The sequence below is a fragment of the Pleurodeles waltl genome, chromosome 5, assembly GCF_031143425.1.
Source record: "Pleurodeles waltl isolate 20211129_DDA chromosome 5, aPleWal1.hap1.20221129, whole genome shotgun sequence".
Classification (NCBI taxonomy): domain Eukaryota; kingdom Metazoa; phylum Chordata; class Amphibia; order Caudata; family Salamandridae; genus Pleurodeles; species Pleurodeles waltl.
In genome coordinates this window covers 850,031,693-850,059,517 of record NC_090444.1, presented here as the reverse complement: position 1 = coordinate 850,059,517, position 27,825 = coordinate 850,031,693, and the positions used below count along the sequence as shown (strand labels likewise).

At 45.0% G+C, this 27,825-nt stretch overlaps 1 protein-coding gene across 13 annotated transcripts in view; it reads left to right on the top strand.

Moving 5' to 3' along the window:
• Positions 1-27,825, top strand: part of AFDN (afadin, adherens junction formation factor) — a 1,710,163-nt gene that overhangs the window by 376,103 nt on the left and 1,306,235 nt on the right. For all 13 annotated transcript variants that reach the window (XM_069234921.1, XM_069234923.1, XM_069234919.1 and 10 more), the window contains exon 7: positions 25,275-25,383. In XM_069234921.1, the coding sequence (XP_069091022.1) occupies positions 25,275-25,383 (109 nt within the window). The remainder of the gene's footprint in view (positions 1-25,274; positions 25,384-27,825) is intronic.

The following is a 27,825-nucleotide window of genomic DNA, read 5'->3' as shown; positions in this document are numbered from 1 at the left end:
ATTTCCTCACTGTCCTACCCGGTAGAAATGCTCCTTGTACTCTTGTTGCCTGACTCTTTGTACCATGTACATTTTTGTGGGTCCTGGCTCACGTACATCACTAGAAGCTGTGTTTCTGGTCCACTTGACTTGTTGGCTCCTTGAATGTTCCTTTCTTCCACCCAAAGGCTGCAATGCTTTACTCACCACTTTCTTGTATACCTTGTTTGTTGAGGTGCTCTCCCGCCTGCATCCCTTGATGGTTTTACTCCTGCTAAATTCATCTCACCAGCCTCTCATTTCTTATTCACTTTCTGGATGCCCATCTTCTCTCATTCCCTCCTTATTCTCTAATCTCCTCCGTCATTTTAGGGCCTTGGCTCTTTAAATCCTTCTGTATTTTCTGCAATACACCCAGAGAGAAAGAGGGGCATTCCATTTTTAAACCCTGCTCACAGATAGAGGTGTTGCGTTCATGTACCACCTACACCTTTCCCTTTAGTATCTTTACAAGTATCCTTGGATGTAATATGTCCACTTTCATCCTCTTCTCTCCTTTGTGCATTGTTGTGGTGGGATGCCCCCTTGGTCGATTCACCCTTTTTAGGCTCGAGCCTGTGAGTGCATGCACTATCGAATGAGTGTCGCATGCAAGACTGTTGTGTACAGTAAAGGGCTGGGACTCACCTGTCGCTTATATTTTGTAAAGTTGCCTGCAACTCTTCCTCAGAGCTTCATGATTTGTCCACTTCAGGCCTGGCATCATTTTCGTTCCCCTCTGTGGCGCAGTGACCAAAAACTGAATGATTCAACTTAATTAGTGCCCGTCCGCTGCTCCCAAGGTGAATAAGGTAATTTTTTGTTCTTTTTAACTTTCTGGTGCCCTGCAAACAGAAGGCTTGTGACTGAAAAAAACATGCCCAGAAGGACAAACAAAATCGCAACGTTTTATTTTTTAAAGTTAGTTTTCTTTTATTTTGCCAAATCACATTTTCTCACTTTTTTTAGTTTTGTTTTTGCTTGTGGGCACTCTTCTCAAAAGATGACAGTTAAATTGATTGAAATATTGCAAAGCAACATTGGTTCTTTATTATGCGTAATTTCTGAAATGATAGTTTAACACATTATTGTGCAGTATATCTCAATCTAACCCTCATTCCAATGCAACCCCCACTCCAATTCACCCCACTTTATACCACACCAATCTGCCCCACTCCAGTCCAAAACAATCTGCCCCACTCCAGTCCAAAACAATCTGCCCCACTCCAGTCCAAAACAATCTGCCCCACTCCAGTCCAAAACAATCTGCCCCACTCCAGTCCAAAACAATCTGCCCCACTCCAGTCCAAAACAATCTGCCCCACTCCAGTCCAAAACAATCTGCCCCACTCCAGTCCAAAACAATCTGCCCCACTCCAGTCCAAAACAATCTGCCCCACTCCAGTCCAAAACAATCTGCCCCACTCCAGTCCAGAACAATCTGCCCCACTCCAGTCCAGAACAATCTGCCCCACTCCCATATACACCACTCCAATCCAAAACAATCTGCCCCACTCCAGTTCAAAGCAGTCTGATCCACTTCAGTCTGCCCCACTGCAATCCATGTCCCACTCCAATCCACCTCACCCCAGTCCAATCCACTCTCACCCAATCCACACCACACCACTCTTTCATCCTAATACAATCTTCCCCACTCCAATACAAAACAGTCTACCCCACTTCAGTCTGTCCCATTCCAATCGAAAGCAGTCTGCCCCACTGCAATCTGCTGCACTCCAATCCAAAAACAATCTGCCCAACTGCAATCCAAAACAATCTGCTCTGCTCCACTCTGTCCTACTCCCATCTGCCTCACTTCATTCCAAAACGTGTCCTGCACGAATCCGCCCCACTCCAATCCAAATGTCTTACCTACTCCAGTCTGCCCCCTCTAATCCAAATCAATCTGCCCCACTCCCATACATGCCCCACCCCAATTCAATCCACCTCACCTCAGTCCAATTCACCCCACTCCAATCCACCTTAGACCAACCCAGTTCACACAACTCCAAACCCCTCTCAACCACCCTAACACAATCTGCCCCACTCCAAAACAATCTGTCCCACTCCAATGCAAAACAGTCTGCTCCATTCCAGTCCACCTCATTCCTATTGAAAGCAGTATGTTCCACTCCAATCCAAAACAATCTGCCTCACTTCAATCCAAAACAATCTGTCTCACTTCAATCCAAAACAATCTGTCCCACTCCAACCTGCCCCACTCCAACCCCAAGCAATCCACTCCAATCCAAAACAATGTGCCCCACTCCAGTCCACCTCACCCCAATCCACCCACTCCATTCCAATTCACCTTACTGCAACCCACCATAATCCAGTCCACCCCACCTCAATCCACTCCAGTTCAGTCCACCCTGCTCCAGTCCACCCCACTACCATTCCACCCAACTCAAGTCCGATTCACCCCACTCCAGTCTAGCCCAGTCTATCCCACTCCAATATAAAGTCCACTGCTACCCAATCTACCCCACTCCAATACACTCCACTTTAATCCACCCCACTCCAGTCCACATTAATCCGCCCTACTCCTGTCCAATCCACCCCACTCCAAACCACCTTAATCTACTCTCTCAATCCAGTACATCCCTCTCCAATCAATCCACTGCACACCAATCCAATCCACCTCTTGTCACACTAATCCAATTCCCCCCCACTCCAATCCATCCCTCTCCAATCCATACCAGTCTAGTCAACAGTCCACCGATATCCACTCCACTCTAATCCAACCCAAGCCAGTCCACCCAGCCCCAAACCAGTTCACCCCACCCCAATTCAGTCCAACCTGCCCCAATCCAATCCACGCCAATCCAATCTACCCCACTCTAATACATCCCGCTCAATCCAATTCAGCTCACTTCAAATCCACTCAACTTCACCCTACCCCAATCCAGTACGCCCCAAACTGATTCACCCCTCTCCATTCTGATTCACCCCTCTCCAATCCAACCTACACCACAGCAATCCAGTCCACCCCTTCAAGGTTTCTCCACCCCATTTCACTCCACTTCTCCCTACTCCAATCCACCCAACTGCACTCTAGTCTACCCCATTACACTCCAGTACACCCCTCTCTACCCCAATCCACCCCACCCAAGTTCTCTCTTCTGCACTCCCATCCAATCCATCTTCCCCACCACACTCCAATCTATCTCAATCCAGTCCAGCACACCCCACTCCAATCCAATCCATCTCACTGCAGCCACTATACCCCAATTCAGTCCACCCGACCACATTTTAATCCACCCCACCACATTTCAATCCACCCCACCACATTTCAATCCACCCCACTCACTCCAATCCACCCAACTCACTCAAATCCACCTACTATATCCCAATTCCACCCCATCCCAGTACAGTCCATCCCACTCCAATGCATCTAGCTCACCCCACTCCAAACCATCCAGTTTACCTCAATCCATTCCGCCCCACTCCAGTACAATCCAACACAATCCAAACCAACCTCCCATATCCAATCTAATCCATCCCACTGGATTCAACCCACCTCACCCCATTTTAACTAACTCCAATCCACCACACTCTACTCCAATCCAATCCACCCTACTACATCAATCAACTCCAACCCACCACAACACTCTGCCACTGTACCACTGAGTTCTCCTCCCCTCTACGACACTGTACTCCTCCTACTCTACTTTGAGACATCCCAACTAATCCACTCGACCACACTCTACTCTGACACCTCCACACCACTAGTTTTAAGCCGTGCTGATCAGCAGCCACACTGGTGTACAACATGGCAAAGCACATTGCCACAGCCAATAGCTCATGGTGACTTGGATTTTCTCACTATGCTCCCCACCCCAGAGAGCCTAATTGTGCATGCTTCGACCAGTGAGATGAAGCCTAACTCATTTCCAAACACTCCTCCAAACTGAGAATCCCAGAGGATTGCAGCTTTTGGCAAGTGGATATTTTCTTTTGCCTACCTAGTATTACAATCTGTGAATGCTGCTTGTTGGTAGATGATTACACATGCCCTGTGAGACATGGCCAATGAAATCTTGCCAGCATTCACAAAGGAACTTAGGGCCTCTTTGGCTTAGATGATTCATGATTCATGATGGACAGGATACTGCCAAATATGTTATCTGCACGCCTAGATACTATAGATTGCTTTAGAATGGCAGTAGGTACTAGTGTTGTACTTTGTCATCACATACAGATGCCTTCCACAGACAATGTAAAGGCCTCCCTTATGGATATACCTTTTGACAGGTTCCACCTTTTTGGTGAGAAGGCAGATTCTGTGTCATTGTGCTTTAAGGACGGTAGAGAAACATTGCACTCTTTTGGGATATCTGCTAAATAGTTATGCCAGAGGGGTGGTGTATAGACAACCCTCCCAGACAGTGTGGCAGGCACCCCAGTACTTTCGAGGCTGTTGGTCTCGCTGGCAGCTATTCTGCTGCTCAGGAGGGGCATCACTCCTCCATTTTCTCTTTTCCCTCACTGCATCAGCCACTCATTTAGTTTAACCTTGGTGGCATATGCTCAACAGATGCAAGGGAGGATTTTACTTTTCCTCCCAAATTGGTGATCCATCAGCTTAGCCAGATGAGTTTTAAATAGTTAAAAACGGCTATGCTACTCTTTTTTCTGTTTGTCTACCCACTATTCTCACACTGGAATGTTTTCTCAACAAGCACTTGTCCACTCTCTTACAGGAAATGCAGCTGTTGGTCTCCGAATGTGCTATTTAGAGTGTTCCAGACTCAAAAGAGAAGCAAGTTGTCACTCGATGTTTCCTTGTTCCAAAGTTGGGCCTGCATTCCTTTGGCCTGCATTCCTTGGGCCAATCCTGGATACAGTGGATTTCAGGGCTTTCCCTCTACTTTAACAAGTCCAGGACATTTGGGCTATGAATCTAATGTTGCAGGATCAGTCCTGAATCATAGAGTAGCTTTTATGCTTCTTGGCCCCCTAGCCTCCTATATCCTCCTAGTCAGTTATGCCAGATGCCACATGTGTGCTCTATAATGGAATTTAAAGTTCTAGTGTGCCCTGCAGCAAGGCAGTTTTGACAGATTCATCCAGGTCTCAGAGACAGTTCGACATATGAAGTGGTGGCTACTTGAATGCAGGTGATTCAGCAGCAGGCCCTTCTCCCTGCAACTTTGTGGCCTTGCATAACTTTTGCAAGATTGGCCCCTTTCAGGTAAAGATGTTGAACATCCTTTTGTTTGTTTTATCATGCCACTGAGGCCTTACAGTGAGCACTATATTAGGTTATTTGTTGGTCCTTTCTTCCTTTCAACATTTACCAGACCAACTGTCCTTGTTCAAATCACCTGTTGTGATGTGATTTATGATAGGCTTGACATAGATGTTAATTCCCACACAAACCACTTGTAAATCCTTAGGTTGGGCCTGACTTTTGGGAAGTGTATGCCCTTTGAGAAGATTCATAGCATCCCCTGCCTTTAAAGACCTTCCTTCTTAATGCAACTAAGTCAGCTAGCCTTGTGAGTGGACTTAAAACACTTACAGTGCAAATGCCATGCACTACAGTTTTCGCCAGACATATTGGCGCTTTGAACTCGGGCACCATTCTTACCAGGATTTATAACTCCTTTCCTAATAGGGCAATCTATCTTGCTCCCAGTTTTCCTTGCCCCCCCTTACCCTTAAAAGAAGGAGGAGAGGCCCCAAAATGGCTTTAAGCTTTTATATAGATTGGATCAAGGATCATCGAGTAGACAAACTTTTTTGGGGTTGTCTGGTGCAAAGAAATGAAAGGCTGTGCAGAAGAGCATTGTGTTGTAGTGGCTAGTCATGTGCATTAAGCTCTGCTATGCTGTGGCCAAAGAGCTGCCTCTGGAATGTCTGAGAGCCCATTTTCCTAGGGCTAAGGCTGCTTCCACTCCTTTGGCATGCGGAGTGGCTGTCCTTGACAACTGCCTGAGTGCAACATGGACTTCAGTACATATGTACCTAAAGCAATCATGTCTGATGGGAAAGAGGTTTCTCATTCTCCAACCTGCAATACTTTACGGTCAAAGAACACTCCACAAAGGTGAGAAAGGCTTGTGCTGAAACTTGTCAAGGCTTGTAGATGTCTGGATAATAAAGTTACCTTAAGCAGAAAACTGAGCATACGCAGAGCTTTCTTTTTTTGACATGTAAGGCGCATGTTATGTATGTCAAACATAGGCAGCTCGGGAGGCTAATGTTATTGAAGCAGACTATTAGAGAGTATTGCATGGTTCAAATGCCAATGAGGACTATCCCATAATTGTTATTGGCCACAATGTGTATGAACAAATATTACTCACCCGGTTTAGGTTGAGGTCTATACATTGGATGCTGTCTTTTCCACTAAGGCAGTTTTCTCCTGGTGACAGTTGTTCCTTTACCCCTGACGAGCAATCCTAACAAACACTACTGCACTTCTTATTTTTTTGTAAATTTTTAAATGTTTTTTACAAAACGCACCTTGTTACCTTTTATTACGAAAATTCACAAAATGTAGGGTAGCATTGCCTTTCCGTCAACAGCTGAATGACAGTGATGTTTGTTGTACCGTTGGTTGTTTGTTAAAAGGTGTTATAGTTTGACGTAAGATGCTATTATTTCAGTAGTTCTTATGATGAATTGATGATTTGCCATGTTTAACTAGGATTTGATAGGGGATTTTTAATGAATGTTTTAATTGTATATATGGTCTGTTTTTTAAACATTTTTTTGGTATGTTTTCTTATATGTTCTATATTTATTTAATCGAATACAAAATTATTGATTGATGTATGTATTCACATAAATACATACATACATATAGACGGTTGGGTTCACTTTAAGTGATACAATTAATCAAAGGCTATTAAACGTGCACCAGCAGTAGCCGGTGTCTGTGACAGTAGCAATGCTGTTTTACACTTGCTTTTTCAGTTACGTTGGGGAAAAGGATTCCCACATAAATTTTTCTTCCCTTCTTTAATCAGACATCTGCAGTGCTACATCTTTCCCACCACCATGGTAACCTCAAAATCTTGGTGTGCTTCCTTTGGTTCTGTCCGTAGCATAAAGTCGAGAATGCACTTGTCAAGCCCATTCTACAGCTGGTTATTTATAGGTTAGTTCTTTGCTGATCATGGCTACACCTCTCGTAGCATAGGTTAAAGTTGGTGCTGTACTGCCCAGTCCCATCTGCTGGTTGTGTTATGCCCATACTTGCTCTCCTGCTGCTTCTGCATGGGCCACCGATGGTATACAAGATGGTGGTATAATTCTGTGGATTACTCTGTGGCACTCTGGTTGAACTCTTCAAACTGTGTACCATGCCTTATTTATGAATACTTATTTTGATGTGTGTTACTGATGTTACTTATGGATGTGAATAATAGCAGTGTGCTTATTGCTGTTTTTGATGCTTGGTAGTAGGTGCATCTTACTGCTGTGGCTATTTCAAGACTTGTGTGAAGGCACATGTTCATTTGCGTTAGCTAAACTTTCTATGATATCCCTTCTGCTGTCAGAGTCCTGAGCATGGATGATTTTTTTTTTTTTTTTTTTTTTACAGAATCTGGTTTTATTAACATTTGCAATTACATGGGAAATCACTTCAACTTGAATTAACAAACGAGATTAATTAGACGGACATCCATAATTATAGGCACGATTAGTAGCTTTACGATGCAACCAAATGTATTTTTTGTATTACAAATACAGAGTATTGAGACCTCAACTCTAATCTCCTGTCTTCCCAACCAGTGGCTATCGCCTATGCATTTTCGTTATTATGTAATAACTCCTCATCCGTGGTGTCCCTCTGTTTGTTTGCCTCATGCTTCGAAAATGTGTTCTAGGTTTGTGTGTCTTCCTCAGCTTTGTAGTCCATCCTAACACGTTTTAGACAGATCTCTCCAAGTACCACCCACTCTCGCATCCTTTTTCCAAAGGTCTACACTCTTCCCCAGTTGCCCCTTCCATCCCATTGCCACCCCAGGCTTGGCCAATAGTAGTGACAGTTGGGTAAATTTGTATTCCATCGTGCTTGCTTTGTGGTATTTTACATCTCCCAATAGGGCAGTCATTGGGCCTTGTGTATTGTGGATCCCACATGCGTACTTTAGATGTTCCCGGATCATGTCTCAGAATGTTTTAACTAGTGGACAGTGCCAGGCTAAGTGTATAAAAGGAGCCATATGGGCATGACATTGGGCATCCCTTTGGTTTCGCCGGGACTATCACATTTTATGCTAACGTGAATAGTCAATTTGCTCCCTGAGAACTTCCTCCCATTTTGTTTTAGACCTAAATCGAAGCTTTGGGCATTCTGCCAGTAAGGCTTTGTACATATGTTATGCAATGCCTCGACCCATCCAGCTCCAGTGTCACCCATAGTTGTAAAGATGTTAGTGGAGTATTGGAGATACTCTGGCCATATCTCTTTAATTATATTTATTATACTGGTGTGTAGGAGTAACTTACCTTGCCAGTGGGCAAATGTGTACTGTGCCACCTCAAAAATGATACTTGTGTCTGCGGGATAAAGATCTCCCAAAGTCACACCCCCCTCCCTCCAAGACGCAGTATCGATTGCATCAGCAAGTACATATAAAGCAGGTAAGTCCCAGAATTTAAGCTCCTTGGCGAAAGGTGCCCACCGTATTTTTCCCTTCACTGTGCGTTCCCATAAAGTTGATGTGTGAGTAATGAGGTAGAGAAGCCTCTCGGTCATTCTGCCGCCTGAGTGCAACAGTTGAGGTAATGTTTGCATCCGGTCGCTTTAAGAGAGCAATGCCGTTTTCCAGATTGCATCTTCCGCAAACCAGTGAGCAGCATGTTGCAGCTGGGATCCTAGAATATATTTCCAAGTTTGGGAGGGAGAGTCTGCCCTCCTGTGTCGATAGGTGCAGGTGTTCCTTCGCTACCCTACTTCGATTGCCCCTCCAAACAAGTGTGTTTAGGAGTAAATGTAAGCACCAGAAGATCCCTCTGGGGAGTGTGTCAAATGAGTGCCGTAGCGTATATTGGCAGCAAGAGAGAAAGATCATTTTCGCTACTGCTATTTGTCCAATCAAGGACAAGGGGAGTGTGTTCCAAAAATGCATCAAGGACTTAAGGCTCTATGACCCTATCTATATTATACCGCATACGTTTCTGTAGAGCAGTGGCTACTATCACTTCCAAAGTGTGGAATTTATCTGTCTTCCATCACAGTGGGAGGGCTGGGAGAGCTGACGGGGTCATTAGAGACTTATCTAAGTTAATGTGGAGGCCTGAGATATCCCCAAAGACCTCAAAATGGTGTAGCAATGAAGGGAGTGTTTCCTTAGGAGATCTGAGGTAAGAAAAGGGTGTACAAAGACACCAGATGGGTGGTGTTGCCCACTCTGATCCACCCAGCTTGCCAGGGCCTGTCTGATTTGAATTGCAAGTGGCTCCAGGGCCAATGCAAACAGCAAGGGTGACAGTGGGCACCCCTGCAGGGCTCCTCTGTCCACAGTCCAAGGGTTTGAGGACCATCGACTCACCCTTACCTTGCCGATTGGCTCTGTGTATAGTAGTTTTATCCAGGACCGGGATTGGGGCCAAAATCCCATAGCTGTCATCTCTGCCATGATATATTGCCAGTCAACACTGTTGAAGGCTTTGGCTATGTACACTGACACTACTGCCATGTCTTCAGGGGATCCTGCTGTCTCGTGCATGACATGCATTATCCTTCGTAGGTTCATAGTAGTACTTCTACACGGTATGAAACCACACTGGTCAACATGTAATAAATGTGTGATTACCGTCTGAAGGCAGAGTGCTAGCAGTTTACAAAGGATTTTTATATCAGTATTTATCATTGTGAGGGGTCGGTATGATGGAGGATCCAAGGGATCCATTCCAGGTTTCAACACCATTGTGATGCATCTTTCCCTCATTGTGGGAGGGAGAATCCCTTTTGTTTTAGCCTCTAGGTATACCTCCAGTAACCTTTAGCTAATGTCTGCTGTGTAGGCATAGTAAAATTCAGCTCAGAAGCAGTCACTGCCCTGAGATTTACCTCCAGGTAGCACCCTAAGGTCCAATCTAAGTTCTCCAAGTGTAATTTCTGTATCTAACTCTTGTGTTGCCAATTTGCCGATATGTGGCAATGGAAGTGTTTCCAAAAATTCTGCCACCTTATGATGGTCCCACTTGTTGGTCCTAGTGTAAACCTTTTCTAAGTGAGCTTTAAGTGTTTCTACTATGGCAGCATGCGTGTGAGCATCAGTTCTGTGTCTGTCTGTAGGTGCATGATGGGGGCAGGGTATCTCCCGCTGCAGAATCCATGCCAGTAACATCTCCGAGCTATCTCCCTCTCTGTACAGTAACTGGTGGTATGATTTCAATATAGTATTCAAGTTGTTCCCTCACCAACAAGAGTTTTCGGTTATATGTGGCCTCGACCTAGCTCCCCTCCCTATCTTCTGATGGCAGCTCCTGATATGTTTCCAGCTGTTTCCCTTCCAGGAGCAGCTCTGCCTGTAGGGCTTGTTAATCCACACATTGGCTTCAAAGTACTGTCTTCTTCACCTCCCATTCCACTGCCCAACTTTGTGTACCTAGCCAGCTTTCAGTAAAGTGATGTTGGAGTGTTTCTGCCAGTGTTTACCTTCCGTGTGTATCTTGCAATAAGTCAGTAGGAAATCTCCAGGATTTGGATAGGCAGGCGCTCGTCCCCCACTCAAATGAGCATACCACTGGAGCATGGTCTGACGGATAACCAGAAAGATTTGTTACCTCCCGAGCCCCCAAGGCCATGACACTAATATCCGATCCAATGTACTGTAAGTGTTGTATGTCTGTGAATGACACGTGTACTCTCTGCGCCCCGGAAGTACCTCCCTCCAAATGTCCCTCGACCCCAAATCGGTCATTACATCCCACAACTCTGCAGTCATCTTCGGCTTGGTGTTTTGACGTGGAGGGTGTCGGTCCATGTCCCCACCCCCTCAAGGGCACAATTAAAGTCTCTCACCCAAAAATTCTGAGCGTCTATGACCACGGCAACCACTCCCCTAACTGTTCCGTAGAATAAGCCATTGTCTATATTTGGTCCATACATGTTAAGAATAGCCACCTCTATTCCGTCCTGCAACAGTAGGAATCTGCCTTAAATGTCAGCCTCCATGTACATCAATGCAAACGGGACCCCCGGGGCAACCCACACCAATACTCCACTGAAGTAGGACGAGTAATTTGAATAATACGCTTGACCTCCAATTTTTAGCAAGCTTTTGTGCTTCCTGATCTGTGAAATGTGTTTCCTGTAGGCATGCAATCATTCTTCCTTGTCATTTTAACATGGAGTGTACACTATATTGTTTCTGGTATGATCCCAAGCCCTGGACATTCCAGGTGAGAAGCTTCCACTTAGTCAGGGTGGACATAGTCATTGCTTCGCGTGTGGACCACTAATACGAATACCTTTGCATCTGTACAGTTATGATCTCAGAACAAGAACCAACAAAACAATTTAACAGTACACCCCCACCCATGGACAAGAAAGTGTTAACCAGTTAAGCATTCTCACCCACATATCTGAATGTGCCAGAACTTGCACTTCTCCAATCCCTCCCTAGTAGTGTCCCACCAGCCTTGTCTGCCTATCGGAGTTCGCCATTGATAACTCCTTCCCTCTGACTCACCATTAGCATTATAGTACCTCATGCAGCTAAAAGTATGCAGTCCTCTCAGCAGGGCCATTGTCAGCATTTAATCGAGCCTGTAAGGTATAAGTGACGGCCTCCAGGGATCCGGTCAAGTCAAAATACGCCAACATTGTCGGAATTCCCTTCATCTGCGGTACTTAAGGGCTGTGGTCCGCTTCAATCTCAAGTTCCATCTCTGGAATCGCATCCACCTTCCAGTGGTGTGAGAGCAGTCTCGGCCTCTGAGGGGGGATCCCCCCTCCGATTCTGTGGGCCCAGTGTGTCCAGTTTGTGTAGGAGCTATCATGCCGTCTTCGCAAATCACCACCTGACCAGATCCCCTCTCCAGGGGGACCTCCCCGCCGCACCGTGCAATGCCGGCAGGGTCTCTATGTTTCTTTGTTGATACTTGGTAAGTCTGGCACTATCCTAGGGTGCCCTTGTGTGGGATCCATCATGTCAAACCATGACCAGACATCTTCGGGCTGGTCGAAGAAACTGTCTTCCCAGCATAGATAGTCTTCAATTTGATTGGATAAAGTAGCATGTAGCGCACACTTAAGTCCTAAGTCGTTACTTCGCCTCTGGATAAATAGCAATATTTCACCCTTCAAATTGTGGAGTTGAATTTTCTCTTACTGCTCTTAGGATGATGTACCTATCCCTATAGTTTAGAAGGCATCCTATGATGGCTCTTGGAGGGGCTCCCAGTGGCAGCTTAGCTGCCAAGGCCTTATGTGCTCTCTCTACCAGGAAGTGCTGAGAGTCCCACTGGGTGTAGTTCAGAACGTACCCAGGACTCAAGGAACTGCTCTGGGGACCACCCCTCTGCTCCCTCAGGAAAACCAAGTAGTCTGATATTATTGAGCCTTGATCAGTCTTCTGTGTCTTCCGCTCTGTCTTCCAGTGCTGCCGTTATCCTGGTCATGTATGCCATCTGTTGTTTCAGTTGGTTTATTTCAGTCTGCAGGGATGTTCTATTTGTTTCTGTCTCCAGGACATTGTCAGCTACTTTGCCTAAGTGCACTCTGAGTAGGTTCATTTCCATGGAGACACTAGCTATCTGTCCGTCCAGTGCCACACAGGAGCCCTGTATGGCTTCCATCAGAGCAGCTTTCGAGGGCTCCACCTATTCCTCAGGCATCTGGGCAGAGGAGTCCCCAGCTTGCTTGGTAAGTCGTTGCATGGTCTGGTGCCTTGTTGCATATTGAGTAATGGTTTTACTCTGGGCCTGCCTCTGAGCTCTTTCCTTACCCATGGTGCCTATTGTTCTGGTCGTGTGGTTAGTGTCTGACAGGACCAGGTTCACAAAGAAAGGATCCTCTATTTTTTGGTGATTTCTCTTTCATGTCCTCCGGCCTCCTCAGCCCACGCGATCTCCTTCTCTGCTGCACTGACATATCTTCGTTCTGTGAGCTATCTCATCCCTGTCATGCTCGACAGGGGTATTAAATACTCCAGTTTCTTTCAAACAAACTGCCTGTGCAAGCAGGATTCATAAGGCTTAGGCGTTCGGCTGGCAGGGATCACTAGAAGCGTGTCCTTTCGGCTATGTTGCTAGCCATGCTTCTCCCCCCCCACACGCACCCCTACCCCCAGAGCATGAACGATTGATGTAACTCTTGCTGTTCTATTGTACTGTAACTTTTAAGGATAATTTTAGATGTTCATATTTTCATGCATCATTAATAATGAGAAGAAAGTATTTTCACACTTGATTACATATGAGCACATTGATGTAATATTGTTTCTCTTGAAATAAATTCTCTATGATGTGCATTTTTTTTATCTTTGTTAATTAGGCCTAAATTCATGTATATACATCATTTTGTCCAAAATGAGTCACCCTTGTCATGTCCCTAGCCCCCACCAACATCTCACAATTTCTGCATAACACAGTCAAGCTGAGATGTGCATGTTTATTTTTACTGCCATTGTTTGTGCTGCTCTTGATGAACTTACTCTGCTCAGCTTAGTTATGAAATGCAGTTGTTTTCCTCAAGGTCCTTACACCAGTTAACTGTACCCTATTAATTAATATAACATTCTCTGTTCATATGTCTAGTTTGTTAAACCACTTCTAGATGATATTAACATAGTGGGGTAAGAATAATTATTCGTGTAGTGGTATAGTGCTTAGTTGTTAAGGCAATATGACGTTTTAATTTGTTGTGCTCTGATTTGCTGATGAAATTATGCATTTGCTCACACCGCAGTGAATTTGCAGTTCTGTTAATTTATTATGCAAAAATGGTATATATAAAAACTCTTGATTTTGGGAGTGAGCTAAAAACTTTCCTGTTCCACAGTCTCACGAGTTTGCTGCCCATAATGCACTTAATAATTCCTGATTTTACATTTCTCTGTTTTATCTTTTAATTAAACAGCCTTCATGGCAATAACTACTTTTCAGATTTGTAATACAACCCTTTAAACTTCGTAATGATCTAGAACTAATTTATTGAGTTGAACCAATTACTAACCTCATGCTTTGGGAGGTGCTTTAACATTTATGAAATTGAGGTTTATCATCGTCTCCAATCCAATAAATGTGGTAATTCTGATTAAGATGAGAATTCTGGGTGTATGAAATTTTGGGTTACTCAACGCCCACATGATTGAATATTAATATTGCTCTGTTTGTTCTTAAACATTTTTATGTATTTTATAAACAAGTGCAAAAGATTTGAGACAAACTTCAGAATATCATCTGTCATCAAATATATTATACATAGGTTACATTATCAGAGTTAGCCCAGGATAATAGGTGTAAGTAATCTGACTTCTGGGACAATGGACTCTGTGAGTAATAAAACATTTACAGGTACAGTTAGCAGACATATGGCAACCGTGGCTCCTGAAACTTGGTTTAATCATGATGAAGTGATGGCACTGAAACAACTGGGACAGATGCAGGGAGGGGAGGCGTGGGTGAGAGATTTCTTAGGGAAGGGAAATGTGCTCAAACCTATACATATTTGGCATAAATGAGAGAGAGAGAGAGGGGAAGGCGGCCTAATTATGTAGAGGTGGGGCAAATCCAGTGCAACAGTTGAGGGGACCTTCCGGAGACGAAGCCAAAGGTTTCTCATAGTCAATGCCCAGGAATCAGGACAAAGCTGGTCCCATAGCGGGGCGATAGGGCGGCCGCATAGGCCCTGGACCTATCCTCTGTGCAGTGGTGTGGCCTCTGCCTAGCACACCACCGCTGGTCTCCAGGTCTCACTACTAGTGGGGGGTTCAAACGTATCCACCGTATTTCCACAGCATGTTTTACTAAGACAAGGGTCAAGTCGTTGAAGCAAGACACCATCTTATATTTTTATATACAGTTGTATATATCTACCATGGTCACCTTCTAATTGTCCAGGATTGGGCGGTCTTTGTTTAAGGCTCTGGTCGAGTGTGCAGCTTGCCAGATCCGGGTAAGCTGCTGGAAGTCCTAGCACATGTGTCGGAGGTTAGCAACTGGAGCCCGGCACTGGGCACATGTGCCCCTAGCCGTCAGGAAAATGTGGTGGATGTGCTGCGGTGAGAGAGATGCTCAGCGTAGTATATACAATTGAACTAGTTGCAGCCTGGCATTGCAGGAGATCTTATAGGGGGGAGTCAATGCTCTTTGCCACTCCTTATCATGCAGGGCCCACCCAAAGTCAGTTTCCCATGTGTCCAGGAGTGGTTGTAGGAGTGTCTGTGTAGGTGTAATCCTAGCCTTTGTAAGCCAAGTCACCAAATGTCATCCATCTCCTATAGTATAAAGGCTATCTACCTGGGTGTTAGTGTACTGTTCTGAGTTTTCCAACTGCCACTTCTTCCACTGAAGAATATGGAAGAGGCTGTATGTCAGTAACTGCCCCTGGTAGAGTCTGAATTGGTTCATCTGCTCTTCTATGGAGAGGAGTTAGCCATTGGCAAATAGATGCCCAAGCATTGACAATCCAACTCTATCCTAGGTTCGGAGGGCCCTCTGAGTGAGAGCACTGGTGCCCCCAGGAGACCCAGCAACAGGATAGTTGGGGTATAGGGAGGGTTCCCGCGAGTAAGCCTGTAACCTCTTCTGAGACATCAAAGCAGCACCCACACGAAGTGCAGAAGGGCTCAGGGATGCTGCACCCCAAGGATTAGGAGGATGTATAGCATCCCCGTGAGGCAGCACCAGTGTCTGCCAGGGCACAGCCCGCCAATCATCAGATGAGCCATTGTAGCTGGGTTGTTAGATGATCTATTTCAAAGTAGGGGGCCTCAAGGCCTCCCACCTCCTTTGGGAGTTGCAGCTTAGTGAGAGCTATTCAGTTACTGCTGTGGTGCTTAATAAGGTCTCCAACAATTTATGTAAATCACAGAATAGCGTTTGACACAGGAATATGAGTAGAGTGATGAAACAATAGAGCAGGCGGGGGAGCTTAGCTTTTATCTCCCAGGCTATATGCCTGGCTACAGAGAGCTGGAGAGTTTTCCAAAGGGAAGGCACCATTTTTGCCAGATCACCATACAAAACATCGATATCTATCAGTGTGGTAGGCATTGACACCCAGATAGTGGAAGGAGAGGTCTTCCCATCTTAAGGGCTCTCTGCACACAAGCACTGGGAGGTAGGGTGCCTCGGGTGTTAGGGGGTAAGCACAGGATATCATCCAGCTCATACAGAGCCCAAAAGGTCCCCGGAAGCAGACAAGAGACAGGCAAGACTAGTGAGAACTATATCAAGGTCCTTAATGTAAACAAGAACATCATCTTCGTAGAGGGAAATAATGCGAGTGAGGTCTTGTAAGGGAATTCCCCATGTACCCCCAATGCAGCAGGCATGCATGGCCCACAGCTCCACCGCCAGAGCAAATAACAGTAGGGATAGGGGACACACCTGTTGTGTCTCTCTTTCCATTGTGATGGCCTAAGATATGAGGCCTCCTTGTGGATCCGCATTGTATACTACAACTTGATGATCTTTATGGACCAGTCCTCATACCCATAGCAGTGTAACATTGCAAATAAATAATCCCATTGAGTCGGATGTCTTATCCAGATCGAAGACCAGTACAGCCACTGAGGCCAATCAGGACGTGCCCCACCTCTTGAACGTGAAAAAAATGCCTAATATTAAGCACCACATTACAGCCAGGAACAAAGCCACTCTGATAGCTGTGAACCATAAATCAGATAAACACCCCACCCACTGCCACCTCCCAGCGTCAAATTGAAGCCTCTCAGAAGACAATGGTGCCCATCTTTGCCTAGAACCCTTCTGAAGTGCTTCCTCTGGTTGTTACGGGTTTAATTGTGCCATTGACTTTGGTTTTCTTGGTGTGGAGTTGGCACAGACTTACTGCAGTACCTCGACTAGTCCGGAGTGAGGTCATCCCTTCTCATGAAAACTTTGCTATTACTCAAACTATATCAGTTGTGACATCTTTATCAATGTTAGTTTGATTTTACCACTGTCGAAACCTGTACTGATGCTGATGGATGATCTGATCCTCCAGGCAGCACCAAAGAGCTACGCTTAAATTCCTTTGAGTGTTTGAGTTCTCAAATGGTGAGACCGTGGATGATCTATGTCATCCCTGCTTTGTGTCATTTCCAAGTAAAGTCTGATTCCATGACCGGAATTGATGGAGCTCCTTTAGCGAGCAGAATTTTCATCCGCGATTACTTCTATCATGATGAGTTCCAGCCACTGTGGTGAAGCAGTATCTATTGCTAAGAAGATGGTGGCTTGTTATCTGAGTGCCACAGCTGATGTTGAGAGCACAGAACATCTGATTTCTCCTCGCTCTGCCTCGTTTTATACAGATGCAGATTTATTTTGACAACATAAAGGGGCCTCAGTAATAATTCATGCTCACCCATGATTGGATCATTGTTTGACTTTGGGCCGCTTTGACAACAGACTGGAGGGGTCTTGGAAAACCTGCATCATTATGTTGAAGCACATAGAGGAAACAAATGAACGGATTCTTTTAACATTTGTAATTGATAGAGACTTCTAGTTGCAGATTCCTTACCTTAGAATTTCCCAAGGCGTCAGACTGGATCCTGAGGCTTTTCTTCAAGCAGTACTCTTGCAGGCTGTCAGGTGGCGTTGGTCAACTCTGCGTTCGTTGTGGTCGCTGTGATGACGTCGCAATCATATATATGCGCCAACTCCGGATCTGTTGTCTGATCCGTGCTGACGCCTGTTGGGCCAAACTTGATTTTCCCCAGTGCTGTCAAATATGTCTATGCTTCAGGCGCCATTTGGGCCCATGACCAACATCGACCCCATACTTATACTCAACTCTGATGTGGAGCCGGACCGATGTCTATCGACCTCGGTTTTGTCTTCAATGGGGCCTACATTCCCCAGATTGGATCCTGAGCCTTATTCTTATAGGTACAGGTAAGGGGAAAGTGTGGAGGACTCGCTTAGAATTCCAGCTGGAAGACTATGAAGTGAACTGGGCACAGGACTTGGGCAAAGCTAGCAGTCTGGATACCTCTCCTGACGCTGGCATGCTTTCTCCCCCTTACGTGACTACGAAAGAGGGAGTGTTGTATTTCATGGTGTTGAGAAGGGGAACTGAGGTCCGTGGCCTTGAGCTACCTTCTGTGGCAGCGGGGACTAACCTCTTGAGTTGAGAATATGTCTCTACCAGATTATTCATTACCAGAGATAAGTAACTTGTTCAGCAGAACATTTATAACCAACAGAACTCACCTGCAGTAGCTTCAGTCTTGGCAAATTTAGACCGCTTTGAGATTGAGTGAACTGGGAGGTCTTTTTTTGTGTATACATTGTTGTTTTATCACTTTGTGTTGGACAAAATGGTACTTGTTGTGAGTATTTACAATTGTTTTGTTTTCTGCTCTTGTTAATCCTATGTGCATTTAGATACCTCTTCTCTGATAAGTTTCTTTTCTTTCTTAACCATATTATACTATCATAGTTTGTTTCCTTATATGATTTTTCTTTATATTATAGCTCTATACAGCCCTACATTTGAATATTTGTTTTACTTTACCTCCAGGTTCTATTATTATTTCTTTACCTTCTTTTTTCTCCTCACTTATCTTTTTCCCTTTATATTAATACAATCACGTTTTTCTTCTTTCCCCCTTTGTTACACGCTAAATATCGAATGAAAACCACTCAGATGAAACTACTAAAGACTATTTATGTAGGAAAGTACCCTCTTTCTTGTCATGGCTACCCCCATTTTCTGCCTGTTGTCAGTGTATTTGACTTTGTTCACTGGGATCCTGCTAACCAGGACCCCAGTGATTATGCTCTCTCCCTTCAAACTTGGTAGCTTGGTTACTTACACTCCAGATCAGGCATACTGTTGCCCCCGTGTAATCTCCTAGTATATGGTAACAAGGGCATCGGGGTACCAGGGGATCCCCTTGGGCTGCAGCATGTATTATGCCACCCATGGTGAGCCCATGCAAAGTATATCTATAAGCTTGCCATTGCAGCCTGCGTGAAAGGGTGTATTCACCCTTTTCACTACAGGTCACTTCACCAGGTCACTGTAAGTCACCCCTAAGGTAGGCCCTCCTAGCCCAGAGTGCATGTACCTTTGTGTGAACTCCAGTTCCATTTCCCTGGACTTCCTGAGTGCGGGGACGTCATTTTATGCGTGTACTGGACATAGGTCACTACCTATGTCCAGCTACATAATGGTAACTCTGAACCTAGGCATGTTTGGTATCAAACATGTCGGATCATACCCCAATACTGTTGCCAGTATTGGAAGTATGATTCCATGCACTCTGGGGGCTTCTTAGAGGGCCCCAGTATTGCTCCATACAGCCTTCGGGGTTTTTCTGGGCCGCCCAAGCTGCCGCCTCCTCTCAGACAGGTTTCTTCCCTCCTGCTGCTTGAACAGCTCAAGCCCAGGAAGGAAGAACAAAGGATTTACTTTGGGTGGTGGGGAGTGGGGTGTAACACCCTCTTCCTTTGGAAATAAGTGTTACATAGCCTGGGAGGTGTAGCCTGCCTAAGCCAGTGGTATGCTTTGAAGGGCACATTTGGTACCCCCATGCATAAACCAGTCTACATGGGTTCAGAGACCACCCCCCAGACCCTGCTCTGGCGTGAAACTGGACAATGAAAAGGGGAGGGGAGTGTCAAGTCTTCAGTCTGCACAAGAAGGAAGAAGACATCTCCCTTGGAGTGAAGGAGTCACTCCCCTGCATCCGCAGCCACCAACTGCAATGATGGCCGGCTGCGTGGATCTCCTCTCATCCTGAGCTGCTTGAATCCTGCATCATGAGTGGTAGTCCGGAGTGGTGTCCTCTGCCTGATGTCCAACTCTGGAGGAGGTAAGCCCTTGCCTTCCTATGCAGGACGGTACCCCCCGTGCACGGTCTCTTGTAGCTACCAAGACTTGTTGGCATCCCCGCCAAGAGATCTTGAGGCTCTAGGTAGTCTCAGCACTCCTTCCTGCAATGCACCACCCTCTGCATGCTTCTCCTGCGGCGTGGGACGCTTCTCCAGTTGTGCTGCATAGGCTCCTCTGTGACTCCTGGTTCCTCGTCCAGTGGGTCTCTGCCTTGCTGAGGGTTCTCCTAGGCCTCCCCACCGTGGGTTGAGTCCTCTTGGACCTTGCTGGTCTCCGGCAGCTCCACTTTTGTTTCACCACGACATATGCCTTCATCAAGGCTTGATGAAGTACACTAGAGTAAACTGTCCAGGAGGAGGAGCCCAGCATGTTCCTGGCATGGGGAACAACCAGATAAAGCAATCATCTATGAGGGACCTAAGCCAGGTGCGGCCAGTGTTGCACGGAGACCCAGATATGTTATTTCAGATAACTGCGCCAAAGCTTTTGAATTTGTCAGGCATCTTGATTGACAGGCTGCTGTGTGACCGAGAGACTGGTGGTTCTGCTGTTGGTGTTGGAGTCTGGGCCCTTTGTTGCAGCTGACTTGAGAGCCCTGTTCAGCTCAAAGGCCACACCTGCCAGAGACACCCACCTGTTCTGGATTAGCTTGGAGGGTGCACCTGCCATTCAATTTAATTCAATTTTTATTTATGTTTTGGAACTCAATTGAGGTCCACATAAGAATAAACAATAAAACAATACTTTTGTCTCTACCACCCTTTACACCTAAAATCTAGTTGGACATGGTTTAAAATTTTTACAGTAAAAATGTTCTATAAAAGTGCTCAACAATACTTTTTCTGAACTTAAAGTTGCATGCTGCTTTACTCTTCTAAAAGTACAAAAAGTAAAATGGTGCAAATACTCGCATCAGTGCAATTAGAATATTGTTAAGTGCAAGAATATTAGGCCATTTATGGTCATTACCAGACGTATTTCACCTAAAGGTGTTGAGTGCCAAGGTATAAATAAAACACTATAAATGAAGCAGTGGAATAAAATGTATACGAACACACAGTCTAAAAGGTTTCCTATCTGCCCATAATACTGCAAATATAAACATGTGCACAAAATGGAATATTCATAGGCCAAACCCAATTCTTCCTTATGTGCTTCTTACTGAGGTGCTTCCCTTCTTACTGAGGTGCTTCGCTTCCTAAGCCACATATAAATCATGAAGTTACAGACAAATAGAAACGTCATTTGCCTTGTTCGACCTAACTGCAAAACCCCACATATGGACATATGACGGATACTATTGCCCCTCTCCCTTATGAGATCCAGGTATAATAAAATGCATCATTACACCGGAGTCACCTAATTATTGTATCATATAACACACAATGCCTGTTTACTTATGAATCAGTTAACTTACTTTTCAGCATATACACTTAGAATAAATATAAAAAACATTTGAAGAAATTAAAAATTCTGAAACAAAATAATTAATTAGGTGGATCATACAAGGTTCGGAGGAACTCAGCTGCCGACAACTGAGAGAGCTGAAGACAAATTGGTTTTAGCCATTTACGCCGGAATGAGGCCAGGGAAGGGCAGTCAAAAAATACTTGGATTAAATCTTGAGTTTCGGCAAGGCAAAAATTGCATTCTTTAGCTGTACCGTGCCATTTTGCCAGTAGTGAATTCAAGGGGAGAAAACCCTGACGAAGCATCATCCAAAAATGCCTAACTATGTGGAATATTCCATGTAATATATTTTTGTTAGTCCTAGGGTCTTTGCTAAATTCATAAAATACCATTTTTTTTTTTTAATTTTTTTTTACAGCTCTCTACGTCTAAGCGAAAACTCAATACCCACGTTGGCTGCCTCAAATTAACTTTCAAGTGCAATGGAGGTAGTTCCAGGAGCAGACTTCGGTCCAGCTCCAATCTTTCAAGAGCGTAAGAAAGGTTCTTACAAAAGGAGTATTTGGTTGTACTCTTTTCTGAGAAGAGTTCTTTTTTTAGTATAGATCTTATGGTGTTTTCCTCACTCCTTATAAGTGAAACAATCAAATGAATAACCCCTGCTAAACCTTGAACACACACTTCGGAGTCCCATTTCCAGCCTTAAGGCCCCCACTGAAACAGCAGTGTTAACAGACATTTGCTGGAATTTTGACTCGATATACTGATAACAGATATGAAAAGTGCCTTCTCCCTGTAGATGTATATAGGGCCCCTAGACCTCCTGCCTGACAGTCAGCCTTCAATTTATTAGAGACAATGTGAGCGACATCACTAAGGTTCCCGCAAACTACTTTCCCTAAAAAGAGATATGATTTCACTATTTCTAGTTTTTGCTTTCCCAATGACCAATGGATATTGGGAAAAGTTATCTTTTCTCCCCCAAGAAGCAGAGAACCTTACTTTTTGAAACATTGATCTTCAGGAAATGGGATTCAGTGTATTTTGATAAGAGCAGAAAGCTATTCTGTAGATCTTTAGGAGTTAGATAAAAAATGATGCAGCGTATAATAGGCAACATATTGGGTACTCACCTAATTGTGGGGGAAATCCCTTGCCCTGAGACAGGAAAGAGGCAAGCTATGAGATGTATAAAGAAAAAAGCAAGGGCGCCAATAGGCAACCTTGCTTTGGCCCATTCGAAGTGGATATCCAATGGGATAGACCTTTATCACCCCCTAGAAGAATTCTACACCAAGTATTGGAGTGGAATGCTATGACAAGCTCTAGGAGGAATAGCGGCATCCACATACTGGCCAACTTTGCCCATAATAGATCTCTATCCATTTATCGATGGCAGTGGAAAAATCAATGAAGGCGGCGTATACTATCCCTTTTCTGTTTCACATATTTTTCTGAGATAACCTGTAACAAGGCGATGTTGTCCAGGGTACTATGCTTACGTCTAAATCCAGATTGTTCCAGGGGGATGATGTTATTCTCCTGTTCCCAGAATGTGAGTCTGGAGAGCAGACATTTGTTAAAAATTTTACCCAATGCATCCAAAAGGGCTATCTGCTGATAGTTAACAGGGCAATTTCAGTCACCCTTTTTAAATAAGGATACAATGATACTCCCAACCCAAGAAGGAGGTATGCTTCTGGAGAGACAACATCTTCGAAAGACCACATAGAAGATCTTGCTCCAAGAGCTGCTGTCTTGTTTTATTACTGAGATGGGAAGTTCATCAGGTCCCATTGCAGCAAAGGAACACATAGAACGAATTGCAAACTCTATCTCTTTTATTGAGGGAGAGTGTGTCCCCTTGTTTTCAGGGATCTAGAACAGTTTGATTCCATTTGAAGCATACAGGATGGCGATAATTTCAGACCAATGGGCTTCGGCAATAGCGACAAGTGATGAACGGACTCTGGAACCGCAGCCATCCCCCACCAATGATCAAAAGCGCATTGCCTACCCTTAGTTGCTGCTTCCCGGAGATGGATCCAAAGCCTTTCCCCAGATTCTTTTTTGAGGTGGACCTTCAAATGCCTCTTTCCCCTTGTTAACAGATCGACCGTGAATTTATTTTCCCCAGAATAAGTTAAATACTGGGATCTGACCAAGTTATTTATTTCTCTGTTTAGATCAAGCAGTGTAAGGGGGTCATTTTCCGGGCACTTTTTAACTCTCTGGAGGAGATGTTAACTAACAGCTGCTTCATAAATTTGAAAAAAATAGCAATTCCATCCCCTCCCAACCATTCAGATCATCAACCACATATTCTAGCAATGCTGATCCACCTGCAACCCTTTTAAAATTCCACTGTGTCCTACCTGTCTTTTTATCAAGAGCCTGAGTTAGCCCACCAAACGTACAGGGTTCTATAGGAGCCATGTTCGTTTCTACAGTAATATAAAGAAAATTATGGTCGCTGTGAGGGGTGTAATCCTAAAGTCTTCCAGTAAACAGAAGGAAGAATAAAAGAGGCAGGAGAATCAGAGGGAGGCCTGCCATTTGCAATAATGCAATCATTTTTCTTATGAAGGCTGAGGAAAAGTTTCCCTCTTTCATTAGTTTTTATTGAGAGGGGGAACCGCAAGCTAGAATTCAAACTGTGGTTCCTCTCTCCGCATCACGCATTTGGCATATGGCATGGTTGAAGATTTTATAATTTAAATCTCCCACCAGTTCTATAGATGGGGGGAACTCACCGCCTAAGGCATCCTCAAGATAGGCGAAGACCCTCTGTAACAAAGAGGAGAAACATAAACATTAATAACAGTGGTGTGGAGTCTCGCGCAGTATTATGCAATTGAATGGTTAAGGCCAACGTATAATCCCATTTAAGTGTATTGGGCAAGGCAGGCTACCGTACCCCCCCCCCCCCCCCCCCCCTTTCCCGTTTGGCATGCCCCCTTCGAGACGTGAAGGCCTTACAATCAATGCCATTCAAATATCTGCACTTGGCTGAGGGAGGCTGCCATGTATTCTGTCGAACTTATCTTTCCCAGCAATAACGTTCCAAATGAGACTGGAGCCCCTAAAATCATAGAGCTGCCACTGTGGGATTAGGAGCACTACACTTAATCCCATTCAGCGCATTGTCCCATGTTATGCACTAGAGTTATAGAATAGGACACTGTTATTGGAGGAAAGATACCTAAAGGATGTTTTGCTTGCTTTAGGATTGCTAAAGGATTCAAACACTGTGCCTTTTTCCCCTCATTGTAATACGTAATACTATGTAATGCTGTGTGATTAAAGTACTTTCATTTTACCCACAAGATTAAACTGGGCTGGATAATATATTGTTTGTTGATTGATCACTGAGTTGTGCTCTCTTGTCCCCACATTACACCCTTGAGAAGCCTTTGCCTGCTCACTTTCAACCGCCCTAAGTGTTAGGTGTGGACTTGGCCCAGTTTGCAGAGCCATTGTAGGACTGGATCCAGAAAACCAGTAGCAAACATCATAAAGGTCCACAGCATGGGCCCAGTAATCCATCTGTCTGTCCTGTGCCCCTCTCCCGAATAGGGGCTGACAGGAGTACATTACATATCAATGAATTATATGTGCTATGCAGCATTATAAAGGAGAAGCACCCCCACTGACATTTGGAACAAGTTTTCCTGGAAGAGGATTAGGTAGTTACTTTTAAAGCAATATGATGTTTACTTATGATATTGTAGCCCTTACACAGTCAATGTATATATGCAAGTAGTAGTATGTGGACTTCTCTATGGCAATCACTTTCATAAGTTGAGATGGTTTTCATAAAAGTGCAGGAGTTTGATGGATTGACAACTGCTTTGTCTTTCAGGTGATGCACCTTCCTGTTGGGCAGCAAACAGATAAAGCCATGAAGGAGACAACACTTGATGATGATGATTGCCCACTGCAGATATTCCGGGATTGGCCAAGTGACAAAGGTGTTTTTCTTTTAATTTCTTTTCATTTTAATAGCAGTAGGTTTTCCACTTTACCTTTGTACTAATAAGACAAAGGTGAAAAATTAGAAGCTATTTCACACACACTGATAGCTTGGCTATCGTCCTCTTCATAATCCATTTAAAGATAACTTGAAAGGGAAGGATAGGAACAGCATCCAGTCGTCTTTACAACCTAAAACTGCCTGATCTGATAGAGACAACTACTCGCACATTCCTTATCTTCGACTTCTCCCCCAGGTGTCGGACTGGACCCGGAAACTTTTCTTCAGCAGCACTTCTGCACGTCTGTAGAGGGCGTTGTGTGAGACTGTAGCGACATTGTCCCCGGATAGGATGTCGACAGAGTCCATATAGTCCCTTCCCTGATGCGCTGATGTCAATTTCTTCTTTTCCACGCAGCAAGGGGGGGTCCGGAGAAGCAGTTCCTCTGCCCATTTTTGGCCTTTACGTTTTTCATGTTTAAAAAAAAAAAATGTATTAACTTTGAACAGTGTTTATGCCTAATGGCTTTAAGCCCTTTGGCTCATGCTCTTGACAGATGTCGGTCACCGACCTCCATTCCATCTGCAAGTGGTGCCTTGGCATCCACCACAATGACTGCTACGCCTGTCAACAACTGAGGCCTAATACGTTACGTGAGTGGCTGATGAAGATCTTGGCAGCACAGGTGTCACAGTCTTCTCAAGACACTCGAAGGTATCATAGTCCGTCATCTTCTACTTCTCATCCCAGAGACCGTTCTAGGAGTCGATTGCCTGTGGCTCTCTCGATGTATCCTATTCTGATGACGCCTGCAGGTAAGTGGTTTCCTCGGGTGAAGTTGCGACCCCCACTGGCTTCAACGCTCCCGCAAGACTCATCCAGATCTTCTGAGGACGAGTCTGCGCAAGGGTCAACCCCATCCCTTCCGCCTTATCCTGGCACCAGGGCAATTCTGGCCCAAATGCGGGACTATTATTCGTCCTTGCATGCTGTTTTTGGGTCTACTCTTTCCTTTGGAGCCCCCTTGGGCCCAAAGGAGGTGGTGGGTGCTATGACGAGGTCCTTACCAGCAGATTTGTCCTCGGTGCCCATTGAGCCCCTCAATTTTAACTCCGGAGTTGGATCCGTGCTGATGCACAGCCTCTTGCGGCTCCTGCACTGCGCTGGATTCCTCTCTTCTGGCATCATCCTTTGCAGTGGTAGCGCATACGACTTCCTTCAAAGACCCTATTGTTGTTTCTCTGAATTCAGACAACACCACCTCCGAGGTCGAGGTTTCTCCTTCTCTGAGTTGGTTGACGCTGGGAATGGAGCTGATGGAGTCGGTTGTTCCATCATTAACTGAGCCTCAACCTCTTGTTCCTCTAGCGGAGGGACCTGAACATCCCCAGCCTCCTCATTCAGGCACCATTCCATGAGCGGTCTTGTTTCCTCACCTGCATCCGTCCTACTCTCCTCCCCTGGTTTAGCTACGGAGTCTAGTTCTGCTTTTGCTTATATGTTGAAAGGGGTTTTGGAGGTGTTGCACTTACAGCTTCCTTCGGAGCAATTCTCCACGGATCCGTTAGTTGTCATATTACATCCTGACCAGTCTTCTGTAGAGCCGGTCCTTCATTATTGTGAGGCTCTTTATTATATCCTCTAGGGAGTCTGGTCCCAGCCAGTTTTTGCCCCCCCCGTAACCCCTGTGTGGAGCATTTTGTCTCTCCCAGATGCAAGCCACCCCTAGGAAGATCTGCTTTGGCTGCACACAGTCTTATACAGATTCCTCCTGTTCCTCTGGAGCGAGAAGACAGGCAGCTGGATGCTTCTGGTGGGAGGATGTTTGCCTCATCCAGTTAGGCATTACGTTCCACTAACATCTCTTGTGTACTTGCTCGCGTCTCCTATGTTCTGTGTGGCTCGGTGGAGCGTATTTTATCTTCTATGCCTGATGAGACTAGGACTGCTCTTATGCCCTTGATACGAGATGGTCAGCAGGCTGCCAAACTTGGTGTTTGCTGTGGTATTGATACCACTGATTCTGTTGGGTGGATCATGTCCTCCTCGGTAGCGCTACAATGAAGAGCTTGGCTACGTTCTTCAAATTTCTCAGAACCCATACGCGATTCGTTGCTTGATATGCCCTTTGATGGCAAGTCCCTTTTTAGTGCGCATGCCGATCCGGCTTAGCGCCGCATTAGAGATGTTCATGGTGGGACTTAATGCCATGTCCTCTTCCTCTTCTAGTGCTCCTTTAAGGAGCATTTACATGGCATTCTGCTTATGGTCTCAAACCCTCCATCTAAGTTGCGAGGGTCCTTTTGCGGGTGTGCCTGTACAAGTGCACCACTTTTAGCTATTGTATTGTCATTCTGGAGTGTGTTTTTGTTGTCAGTTCACCTACAGTGTGTACTCCCTGCTCTTTGGAGGTTTACTTGTTAATATCATGTTCTCCTC